This window comes from Littorina saxatilis, linkage group LG12, assembly GCF_037325665.1.
Source record: "Littorina saxatilis isolate snail1 linkage group LG12, US_GU_Lsax_2.0, whole genome shotgun sequence".
NCBI classification, from domain to species: domain Eukaryota; kingdom Metazoa; phylum Mollusca; class Gastropoda; order Littorinimorpha; family Littorinidae; genus Littorina; species Littorina saxatilis.
Genome location: NC_090256.1, coordinates 32,407,176 through 32,419,177, shown reverse-complemented (window position 1 = coordinate 32,419,177; position 12,002 = coordinate 32,407,176). Strand labels below are relative to the sequence as shown.

The following is a 12,002-nucleotide window of genomic DNA, read 5'->3' as shown; positions in this document are numbered from 1 at the left end:
TTTTACTTATAACTATAGTGCATGTGATCAGAAAATGATTGTCTTGATTATTTTGCTTAAAACCCACACGCGGACATTAACGTATGTATATGACGTTTATGTTTGTATTTATTTCTTTTCAGATTAGGTGATACACGTACTGGGCTTGCATTAATATGCAGCAGTTAGGTTTCGGCCAACATTAGGAGGGCTGAGAAAAGTTTAGCTTTTACATTTCTTTGTATTAGCTGCAGGACTCCCGGACAATACAAACAAATCTAAAATGGTCGCTTCTGATTATGCTGTAAATAAATATATAGATACTGTTTTTGTGCTGGATATAAACTCAAGCTCAAAAGTTAAGCAACCGTTTTATATAACCGTATAATAATTGTCTCTGTTTATTCATTCGGTTTTATTAAACGTATGCTTTCTGTGAGTCGAGGTTCACTGTCTTTGCGTAAAAAAACATGACGTGAGTACAGCTCAGTTTCACCAAGGGCAATTTAGAACAATTTACATGTTTCGGTCAATTATATTTGTCACATGCTATACAAGTCAGATATGGCACAATAACACAAACATTGATGAAACGAGTTGGCAGATGGTTAGATCTGTATTTTGTTCTAAATACAGCCTGAACGGTTTGCTATAATAACTGCTGCTTGTATCAACATATACATAAGCAACGTTGTCGTAATCCGGCAGCTTTCTTAGTTTGTTTGTTTGTTTGCTTAACGCCCAGCCGACCACGAAGGGCCATATCAGGGCGGTGCTGCTTTGACATATAACGTGCGCCACATGCACACACGAGACAGAAGTCGCAGCACAGGCTTCATGTCTCACCCAGCCACATTATTCTGACACCGGACCAACCAGTCCTAGCACTAACCCCATAATGTCAGACGCCAGGCGGAGCAGCCACTAGATTGCCAATTTTAAAGTCTTAGGTATGACCCGGCCGGGGTTCGAACCCACGACCTCCCGATCACGGGGCGGACGCCTTATTACCACTAGGCCAACCGTGCCGGTAGCTTTCTCAGTAAACATTATTGAAAGTCTCAAAACTACTGACCTCACAGGATGACAAATCCGTCAGTGCGTAGGGATGCTTAATTTGCACCTGAAAGCTCACCTTGGAGGTTGATGAAAGCGTTATTAAAGTCAGCAAATGTTGGGATGGAGTCCCACGTGACGTCATAATACCTTTCTGGGAAGGCTACTCTGACGAAGACGTCACACTGGTGGGCGATAACTAGACCAACTCGTCATGTATGAGTGAGCAGGCTCATATCTATATCTGGACGTTATCAAGCACGCGTATGCCACAGAGGACCCAACGTGGACAATAACATTTTCAAACAGACCAGCCACACTCTCCAAGGCTGTTCAAGAAGAATAGAACCGATTTTAAGGGAAAAGCGCGAACAACAGTACAGCCTTCCAAGCAGGAATAGTGAAATAATTACAGCCAGGGGTGGTAACAGCCACTGCTGACAGTAAATAAAGCGCTGGGGGAGACACATTGTACATCACAGTGAAAGACAGATGAACATTCTGTGTGCTTGCCAAAAACTGATGAGTGGCTCCACGCCGTTGGGGTACTGTGACCGGATTGTCCGTAATTTCGACACATTTTCTTTTAAGTACTTAAAAACTTTGTTCTAACATTCTGTCACCAAGCGAAGCTGGGAAGTAACAAATTAGCTTATTCTATTAGTTAAATTAATGCTGATGCAGTTTTAAATATTGCATTTCAGAATGAATATCAGAGTTGCTTATCTTTTTGGCACGAGTGTGTATATTGAACAATGCCTTTCACATCCTTTTATCAGCCAGTTGTCAACAACACTTTGCTCTAGTGCTTGCAACGCATTGCATGGTAATATATTATATTGATTACATCTTCATTGTGTTTTGTTTGCAGACTTTTGCCAGTTGTGCAACAGTCGTGGATAATGTTCTTGAAACGCTATGCTGTGGCCTGCATAAATTATGCGGCAATGCACGTGAAAGCGTAAGTATTTTCTTCTGTTTTTTGTCTGTGTTATTGGGGTTGATTTAGTTAGTAGGTGTGCGTTTAAAGATCTCAAACACCTTAGGTATCACCACAGCTAGATGCTAAAATGGATACTTATCGCAATAATCGATGCGTTATAGCAAATTATGGCAAAAAGTGTATTTTTTCGAGTCATACTCGACAAAGGCCAAAACAAACCACAATAGGAAGCTTGTGACGTCTGCTTCTCGTTCTAGGGCTGATCAGTGTTTAACAGAGACAAGTGCAAAGAAGTAATAAGAAATTTAATAATTCTGTACTTTCAAAAACATGCACATGATCATTCTTGCAGACATCAATCCCTTTCTCTTAGAATCTTCAAATGAAAGTTTTATAGATTATGATTTCGCTGGTGTGATTTCACACACACGTAACAACATTGTCTTTCTTCTTCTTGTTGCGTAGACGTTTGATATCGAAGCGCGGAACGTACTTCTTCTTCTCGTTGCAAATGTATTTCGGTTTACACAAATGAAGACATGAAGGTGTGTTAATGTTCACAAAATATAAAGTAGTCTACTCATCACAATAAACTCGATCTGGGTGACACTTGGGGACGTTGGTGGTTCCTTCCGTGGTTACCGCTGACGTTGCCCTTCCCACAGTGTTCACACGACATCATTTACACAAGCATTGTACACCCCTGTACACTTGCACCTTCTGCAACACACACGTGCAATATCTGTTATTATCAAGTATGATTTCCATTGATATCATTCAATTTGTTTCTCTAAAACAAACACAGAAACAAGAGTTCACAGACTGACACAAACACATGGAAAAATGAACAATACCTGTGTTTTCCTGTGAATCAATAATGTTAAAATGTACTAGCGTGTTTTACCTGCGGTTAGTGGACCTTTGGAGATCGCAAAAATGTGGAAATCCGTCCACGGAAGGTGAAACATATATATAATATGCTAGTGCAATCTACGTGGCTTCGTTGATTGCTGCCATCTTGGAGTCAATGAAACGGTCAGAGCATTGCATCCTAGCAACCTCAACTGAATATATGTACAGTTCATATTCACGAATTAATACCAATGCACGCTGTTTCCTTTTGCTCTCTTCTTTAAATTTCTTTCCATGAAGATAAACAAATTCTTGTCTTGTACGCTGGTTTGGACTAATGGCGCGAGCGTTGACGTCATATGTATACAGTGTCGTCATGACGTAGTCTCGGTCATTTAACCTCGTTTTGTGTACGCGACTAGTGAAGTCTCGATTAATATGAGAGAGGGAGTCGATACACGAATTCCATTCGTCACAAAGCTAAAATAATGCAAAAGCAATGTTTTGTTGACACAAATAGTTACTGTCGATTTCGCGAAATGGGTAAGCTTTAGAAGCCTTTACGCTTTTTCGGCAAAACGCTGCCAATTTCGAGAAATACGGCAGCGTTTTGCCGATTACACGAAATGGCAAAAATGTTGCCGTTCCCGCGAATTCAGCAATTCCGACATAATGTATGTTACAGTAAATGTTCAAAACTAGTAAAAGTGATCCTATTCAATTGTTTGTTTTTTCTTTGTTTTTCAGAGGGCTGATCTTCGTCTTTGCTCAAATGTTTATATTCCTCATATTAAACCCTGTCTCAACATCGCGGGAAGGCCTAACAGTCGAGAAATTCGCCATAAACATCGACACCCAAAACCAAGCTCAGAAAACCCACCTTCGCGAAGAGCCTCAGGATGACGGTTTCACGCCTAATTCAGCAGAACATCATCAGATTGTGCAGAAAGCCCCACAGACTACAGACTTACAGTTTGCGAGACGTCGCAATAGTGGTGAGAATGCAACGCAGAGCAGAATAAAAAGCTACCAACAGACTCAACGAATTGGCGTTTCAAGAAACGTCAACGGCAATGGGAGATTGTCGAACCCACAAGACAATAACATGCCAGCCCTGGCCGCAAGAAAGCAGATACGACTTGCACGGCCGAAAGCTCCTTTCCGTACAAATACGCTGCATGACAATGACCTTGAAAAACGGAAAAAATTCCTGTCTCACATTCAGGACCGGAAGCCGGAAATCGTGCTGTCACGTGGTTGCCTAGAACGAGGTGGGGGAGGTCACGTGACCAATATGGCGTTTGTGAAGGTGCATAAGTCCGCGAGCAGTACCATGGCCAACCTTCTCGCTCGCTACGCCCTGAGATACACTCTCAACGTCGCCTTACCAATGAAGGTAAACAACAGTCATTACCTATGAAAATTGCGAAAGTGTTATCGTTTAATGCCCTTTGTTTGTTTGTCAGAAGACCCCCGTTCCCCATGTAGTGGAGTTCAAAAATTGGTTTGTGGTAACAAAAACTAGGTACTGTGTTAAAGTCATTGTTGTGTGGGATCTATTGACTGAAAGGTGTAGATCAAAGCAAAAGCCGCAGTGGCTATGGTTTGGGTCCTTGATGAGTCAGTTGTATCATACACATTACATAGTAGATCGTGTCGCATGTATATTAATATTCTCCTCTTTCGCTGCGAGTAATTTCTCTTTTTCACATTTAGTCAAGTTTTGACTACATGTTTTAACATAGAGGGGGAATCGAGATGAGGGTCGTGGTGTATGTGTGTGTGTGTTTGTATAGAGCGATTCAGAGAAACTACTAGGCCGATATCCGATCTTCATGAAACTTTTACATGAGAGTTTCTGGGTATGATATCCCCAGACCTATTTTTCATTTTTTTGATAAATGTCTTTGATGATGTCATATCCGGCTTTTTGTAAAAGTTGAGGCGGCACTGTCACGCTCTTATTTTTCAACCAAATTGGTTGAAATTTTTGTCAAGTAATCTTCGACAAAGCCCGGACTTTGGTATTGCATTTGAGCTTGGAGGCTTAAAAACTCATTAACGAGTTTGCTCATTAAAGTTGTCATTACAAGCGATTTTTTTCACACAGATTTAAAATTGATTGCATCGTATTTTCCATCATATTCTCAATCTAAAAATATATACATATGTTATGTTTACTCTTAAAATGTGATCACAAATAACGAAAACAGGTTAATTAGTACAATAATTAAAGTGTAAGAAATCGATCCAGAAATGATTTCATCTTATTCTTTATCTTTTCCATTTCAAAAACATATAGATATGATATGTTGTATTCAAAACAAGCTCAGAAAGTTAAGAAGAATATTGAAAAGCGTGCTATCCTGCTTAACGCAATAGGCTGCCGCGATATTCTGTCTTGTCAATTTCACTTCGTTTTGCACGTGAAAAGTGAGCTATTTTCTTGTCGCGGGGATTGACGAAGCTGTATTGTCTAGGTGAAAAAATGCAGTGCGTTCAGTTTCATTCCGGGAGTTCGACAGCTTGACTAAATGTAGTAATTTCGCCTTATGCGACTTGGTGGGTTTTTTTTTGCAACGACCGTGTGTAACACAATTTCAACGTACACACCACTTTCCAGATCAATCGACTCATACATACCAGAAATCTAAGTGGTGAAAGACAAACTAAAAGACAGACAAACAAACAGACCGAGTAAAATGTGTGTGTGTGTGTATGTGTGTGTGTGTGTGTGTGTGTGTGTGTGTGTGTGTGTGTGTGTGTGTGTGTGTGTGTGTGTGTGTGCGTGTATGTGAGTGTTTGTGGTCTATTAATTTAGCAGATTGTCAGAGATATCATTTTCAAAATTGAGTCAACAAACAACAACAATTCCACACTGCACAGGAAGCCGCCATGCTGTTGACTAATGACCTTGACCTATCCTTGCATCGAGGGATGATGTTGTTGTCCCGTGTAAATTGTGGATATAGGAATCATTGCACGAGAAGGAATTAATCTTTAACATTTGGGCCATGTAAGTGAAATGATTGAGTGGCTGGCTCATATTTCTACTAAGCGACACACACTGACTCAATCGCCGACCTTCTGAACGACTGAACGGCTGATAAACTGAGTGTATCCCCCTAGAGTTAACTGTCTGATCGCTAAACTGTCAGACTTGCCATCTGACTGACTTGCTGGCGGTCTGCAGCATTTTGAACGCGTCCTTTCTCACTACTAGTACGTTACAAATATTATTGATGGCCGCAGGAGCGGTCATCCATTGGAATGCATTCGGAGAGGTGACATGTCTCGTTAGTTATTACCGTTCTCACGAGATCAGCTTCAGGTGTGTTTTTCTCTCTCTCTCTCTCTGTATGTATGTCTTTGTCTGTGTCTCCCTCTGAGTCTCTCCGCTTCTGTCTTTCTATGCCTGTCTCTGTCTACTGTATGTGTGTGTGTCTCTCTCTCTCTCGCTCTCGCTATCGCGCTCTCTCTCAGTCTCTCTCAGTCTCTCAGTCTCTCTCTCTCTCTCTCTCTCTCTCTCTCTCTCTCTCTCTCTCTCTCTCTCTCTCATCCGACTCCTGGCACACAGGTCAAAGCAGAGGTTAACTTGAGTGCACGTGTACCCAGCAGGAGGGGGGTGATTCGGGTTAGAAGTTGGGTAAGCACTTTGGTCTTCAGTCTTTGGGTTATAGCTAACATGAAATTGCACTATGCTCTACTATTTATTGTCCGTGTCTATCGGACACGAAGAAGGGAAGCTACAATTGCCCCAGACCATACATACTCTTTGTTTCCTGAGCCTAGACCATTAAGACGGTTACCTCATAGATCTGTTCATTCTTCAGTTTGTCGGTGTCAAAAGTTATACCCCCACTCCACACAGCCGTTCTAGGTCCCGGTCTAGGTCCCGTTTCCGTACCAACCAAGGACTGCTGCCACAACAAAGGAACGCTGCGCAAACAGCCGTTTTTGGCATCTTTCAGCAGCGTCTATTAGTCTGACCATAGTGGCAGCCGTCCTTGGTCGGTAAGGGAACGGGACCTAGAACGGATGAATATGGTATGACAACTCAGTGTAGTGAGAGCACTACCGTTGCGTTACCGTTGTTTTAAGTTCCTTTAACGATCCAAGCGTTCCGTTACCGATGGGTTGAGGTTCCATTACCGTTCATTCTGATCGGGAGGGGAACGGCTAAAAATTTGAACATGCAGCCCAAACTCAGCCGTCCCTACCGACCCTACCGTTCAAAGCAGTTCCGTTAACGATCAGTTACGTTCATTGCGGTTCTCTCCCGATCCCTCCCGTGCCCGCACCGTTCCTTGGTCGGTACGGGAACGGGACCTAGAACGGTTGTGTGGAAAGGGGGTATAAGACTCGACCACTTGGCTTATGGTGGAGAAAGATGGAAGATCTCTGGATATAATTGAAGAGGAGTAGTCTTCCTTTTAGAAAATGTGTACTCTGCCTTGCAGATTAGAAATGTGTGCTGTCGGGGCTGGGTAAAGGGAGTGGATGGTAAGGGGGTGGGGGTGGGTAAGCGAGGGGTAAGAGAGACGAAAGAGAAAACTGGACAGGGAAAAGCCACTGCCTGAAGTATTCAATAAAGCCACACACACAAAAAAGAAAATACCACATATGCAGGTTTTCAATTCATATTTTTGCAAAGTATCTGCACAAGCATGTGTGCCTCTGTGAGTATGTTCGTGGCTGCTTTCATGGGGTGCCTGTATCCTCAGGAATTTGAGGATTTCTTTTATCTCTCTTTTTCTGACACTGTTGATTTAACGTCATTTTTACAGGACGGTTTTTTTCCTTTCAGTTATAAGTTGTAGTAGTTTGACCTTATTGTTTTAGGACAAGTAGAGCTCGTTCACCAGTAGCAAAGACTCACTCAGTCCGTCAGTGTGCCTGAGTGTGTGTGATGGGGATGGGGGGAGGGGGGGGGGCTCTCCCGTGACCGGCCACCTGTAATGTACGGACAGGTTTGCACTGGCCCAATGGTGTCCGTTCATGAGAGGGACTACTTTAACAGCAAAACTAGTGTGATACATAAGTAATCAATTTATCCACTTGACTATAATTATTCACAACAGGGACCTATCACTCTTCTTTGCATGTTTTTATGCCTACACATTTTCAAATACTCTGCAACACATGTAACCCAAATTCAACATGAGCCCGTACAATACTGCTTCTTTTATGAAAACATTGCTTCGGCCATGTTGATTTTAATCAACCAATTTTCTTGTCGTATATCTATGCCTGACTGACGTGTGTGTTCTTCGTGGCATATGCGGTGCATACGCAGGCATGGCTAAATGACAAACTCCGGAAATAACTCTTTCGGGTTTGTATGGGTTGTCAAAGAGTGAATACTCTTGATTTTACTTGGACAAACATCTGAGAGGGCAATCGCCAGCGAGGGGTGTGTCTGGAACACGTGAATAGAACCACGTGTGAGTTTATTTGTCCACATAAAAGCAAAGGTATTCAATCTTTCGCAACTCCAACAAACCCGACGGAGTTATTTCCGAACATCGTCTATAAAGACGGATACCCTTTATTGCGCGGTACTCACGTTATCATGGAAATCGTTCCAACTTTTGAAGCCTGCCGATATTTCTTTCAACGCTCTTTCCCCTTCTTTAACAGGTGGCCGACACGCCCAGGTTCAACTACTTCAACAACAAGATCGTTCCGGAGGACCTCATCCCCATACCACAATACCAGAGCTACGAGGTCATCTTCAACCACATGCTCTTCCAACGCCGCGACCTTGAGGCCTTCATGCCCAAGAAGACCTTCTACTTCGCCATCACCAGAGACCCCGAGCAGCGCTTCCTCTCCAGCTTCTTCTACTACGGCCTGGCGGACTACCTGAAGAACAAGCTGGGCCTGCTGACTGTCAAGAACGCCGTCATGTACGTCATCAGCGGGGAAGGGGCGGCGTTCAGAACGCCTGAGGTGTATAACTCCTTCGCCAGCGACACCGGTCTCAACCACACCCTCCACAGAAACGTCGGCGCCATCACAGCCCACGTGGAGAAGCTCGAGCGCGACCTTGACCTCGTCTTGCTGGTGGAGTATTTTGACGAGTCGCTCGTGCTGCTGAAGCGAAAAGCCTGTCTGTCCACGCAGGACATCCTCTACCTGGTGCAGAACGCCAGGGCGCCCTCAAACGTGCCTCACCTGAGCTTCACCGCTGAAGAACGAGCCGCGCTCTGGGACTTCCAGATGGCCGACGTCCTCATGTACGACCATTTCTACAGAAGGTTCTGGGGCCGAGCGTTCGCCGAGGGCCCGGAGTTCTTCGCCGAGGTCCAACGCTTCAAGCAGATCCAGAAGATGGCGGGAGACTTCTGCAGGCTGGTCACATCCAAGTGGGACTTTGTGGTCATCCCGCGTTCTGCGTGGAATGAGGAGTTCACCGTGACGGCTAGGGATTGCAGGTTGATGGCCACGCCTGAACTCCAGATGCAGACCTACCTCACGGACCGTGCTATGAAGCTGTTCGACATGAGCCAAACAAACAAGGGAATTGTTGGATAAAGCCTCTGCCTTCTCTTGTAAAGGGTAGTGAGGCTTGAAAGGTACTTTCTTTCACATCGACACACACCGAAGATCAACCGCCAGGGTTTGGTTTTCCTCTGGTGTAACCAAAAACACTTTTTGAAAAACACCTGAAGACTTTAAGATCACAAGAGCCACTTTCTTCAAACTGCCCCTCCCCCCTTTTTTTCTTGCTTACATTCGTCATTTTAGACTCGGTGATGAAATACTTTAGCCTTAACAATGTGATAGACTGAACAGTGAAAAAGCTGGTGCTGCGTAATACCTAATGTGCACATGCAGGCCTTCCCGCAAAACACTATTTGTGACCCTCCACCACGGAATGAGTCGCATGTCACCTTTACATGATTTTCATATTTGTACATTTTCATAAACAGTTTTGTATGCTCTATCCAGTGGTGAAAACCGTTTTAGAAAAGAGCGACCACTGTTTGAGTTATAAGCCTGTGACTAAGGTGACCCTCACACTGTTACCAGACACTCCCCGGACTTATATTAAGCCTAGCCCAGAACCGCGCGAGGTGACATGCGACTCATTTCGTGGTGGAGGGTCACTTTTTTACCATCTCAGATCTGTCCAGGCTCTTATGAATACATGTCTCAACTTGACACTGGTGTCAAGCTGCGCAATTGATTCATCCAAAGATTTTCAAATCTGTACAGAAAGCAACCAGCTTGTTGATTATTGGTATGTGTTCAAGTGGAGGAATGATCTGATTCCATGTAAATTGCTGGCCAAATCTAAGATGGTAGGTAAGTCGAAACGTTTACACGGGAAGGACTGTGCCTGTAATCACGGGGTATCAATTAACGTCCCATGGAATCGTAAAGGCTGTCCTAAATACAAATTAAATCGTGGCTTAAATTCGGTTATGACCTGCTTCAGTAGCCCCCTCCGTAACAAGTAACTAGTAAGACAGCCTGTCGAAAATAATTAGTTAATAATTTTCTTTTCTGTAAAAAAAAAGTCACATGTAGGAAAAATCAAAGGAGGTAAATCTCTCAACTTCTTTTTCGTCTTGAAGCTCGCGTGGAAAGTCGCATTGTCACGGAGAATAATGTTCTGAAAATAACTTGTGTGTGTTGTTAAAGAGTTGATACCCTTGCCTTCACTGGGACAAACATGAGAGGGGCCAATCACTAGCGAGGGGTGTGTCTGAAACACGTGAACAGGACCACGTGTGAATTTAGTTGTCCTAGTAAAAGCAAGTGTATTCACTCTTTCACAAGCCACACAAACCCGACGGAATTATTTCCGAACATCGTCTTTAGACCCCGAAGCCTTTTCATCTACATTTCAATGATGAAGCTTCGTGTAGCAATGTTTAGTGAAGTAGACTTCGCGAAGGCGACTTCGCCCAATCAATTTTAAGCTTAAGGTAAGGAGGGATGCATGTACTTTCTGTGCCGTAGGGGTGTTCTGGGTTCTATATATAATACAAATCTGCGGGGAGATTTGGTGCTGGAGATTGACTATGCGTGCGTGCGTGCTTGTGTGTGTGTGTGTGTGTGTGTACTTCAGGCACGTACAGCATGTGGTTTCTTGATATACTGGCTGTACAATGCGATAGTTTCATCAAACGTTTGAAGCTTACTCTTTGATATGAGCCTTTGAAATTAGGATTGCTTGAAATAAGCACTATGCTTGAGTGAGAAATCCTAAATGCCATATATTAATTGTTTATGTCACGATAAGAATTTAATAAAGTCTTGTTTAAACCATAATGAGCCTTGTTTATATCCTAATAACAAGATTTTAGTAAATATGTGTCCTTGGAATTGCGTTCGCATGATAAAATATTGCATGGTGCCCGGGATGGGACCTTGTTTCGTAAGTTTGATTTTCTTCAACAACAAACTGACCAGCACGGATTTGCATACTACCCGTCAGAAGAAAAAAATAGGCAGATGCTTCTGTGCGCAAATCTTTGTGACGAGGCCGTTTATTGTAAAACTAGTTATATGACTAGACGGACCACCAATCATTCCCCTACCATACCATATTCAACAATCATATTGATTATATTATATTGTTTAGAGTGTGCAAGAAAGACACACTCAGAGTGGCTGATCCTGCCGCAAACTTTGGCGAGAAACACGATGTTTTAAACCTTTATTTCTAAACGTTTACATGTCATATTCAGCAGAAACACAGCTCGGCTGAAAGGAACCTTTGATTTGACACGAAGACCTGTTCGAATGAGAAGAAAAAACACCTCACTTTTTTGTATGCTTACTAATTAAACTCAAAACAACTTGAGACGGCGCCAAACATCGGAAATGTAGTCATTTTTTACTTTCTAAATTCAATTCAAATAAGTACTGGATCATTATTTGTTCCAGATAATTGACCAAAATATCTTCAATATGTCTCGATTTGATAACAAGCACTTTTAGATATTTAGATACGACTATGAAGCAACCTACTTGTGGACTTAGTCTCAACAGTTGTGTGAAACGATCACCTTTTGAGAGTGATCGAATCACATGCGAGATGGAAAGTGACGGCTTGTATCTGTGTGTGTGTGTGTGTGTGTGTGTGTGTGTGTGTGTGTGTGTGTGTGTGTGTGTGTGTGTGTGTGTGTGTGTGTGTGTGTTCGCGTGTGTGTGTGTG

The 12,002-nt window shown here is 43.1% G+C and overlaps 1 protein-coding gene across 1 annotated transcript; it reads left to right on the top strand.

Annotated features, from left to right (window-relative positions):
* Positions 1–1,912: 1,912 nt before the first annotated feature.
* On the top strand, positions 1,913–11,072 carry LOC138981763 (galactosylceramide sulfotransferase-like). Its single transcript, XM_070354837.1, has 3 exons — positions 1,913–1,996; positions 3,578–4,226; positions 8,471–11,072. The coding sequence occupies exons 1-3, from the start codon at positions 1,938–1,940 to the stop codon at positions 9,365–9,367; spliced, it is 1,605 nt and encodes a 534-aa protein (XP_070210938.1). The 5' UTR covers positions 1,913–1,937; the 3' UTR covers positions 9,368–11,072.
* Positions 11,073–12,002: the final 930 nt, after the last annotated feature.

Coding starts and splice junctions, on each gene's coding strand:
- LOC138981763 (XM_070354837.1), top strand. CDS start 1,938: ATGTTCTTGAAACGCTATGCTGTGGCCTGCATAAATTATGCGGCAATG. Junction 1,997..3,577: donor GCGGCAATGCACGTGAAAGC/GTAAGTATTTTC, acceptor TTTGTTTTTCAG/AGGGCTGATCTTCGTCTTTG. Junction 4,227..8,470: donor ACGTCGCCTTACCAATGAAG/GTAAACAACAGT, acceptor CTTCTTTAACAG/GTGGCCGACACGCCCAGGTT.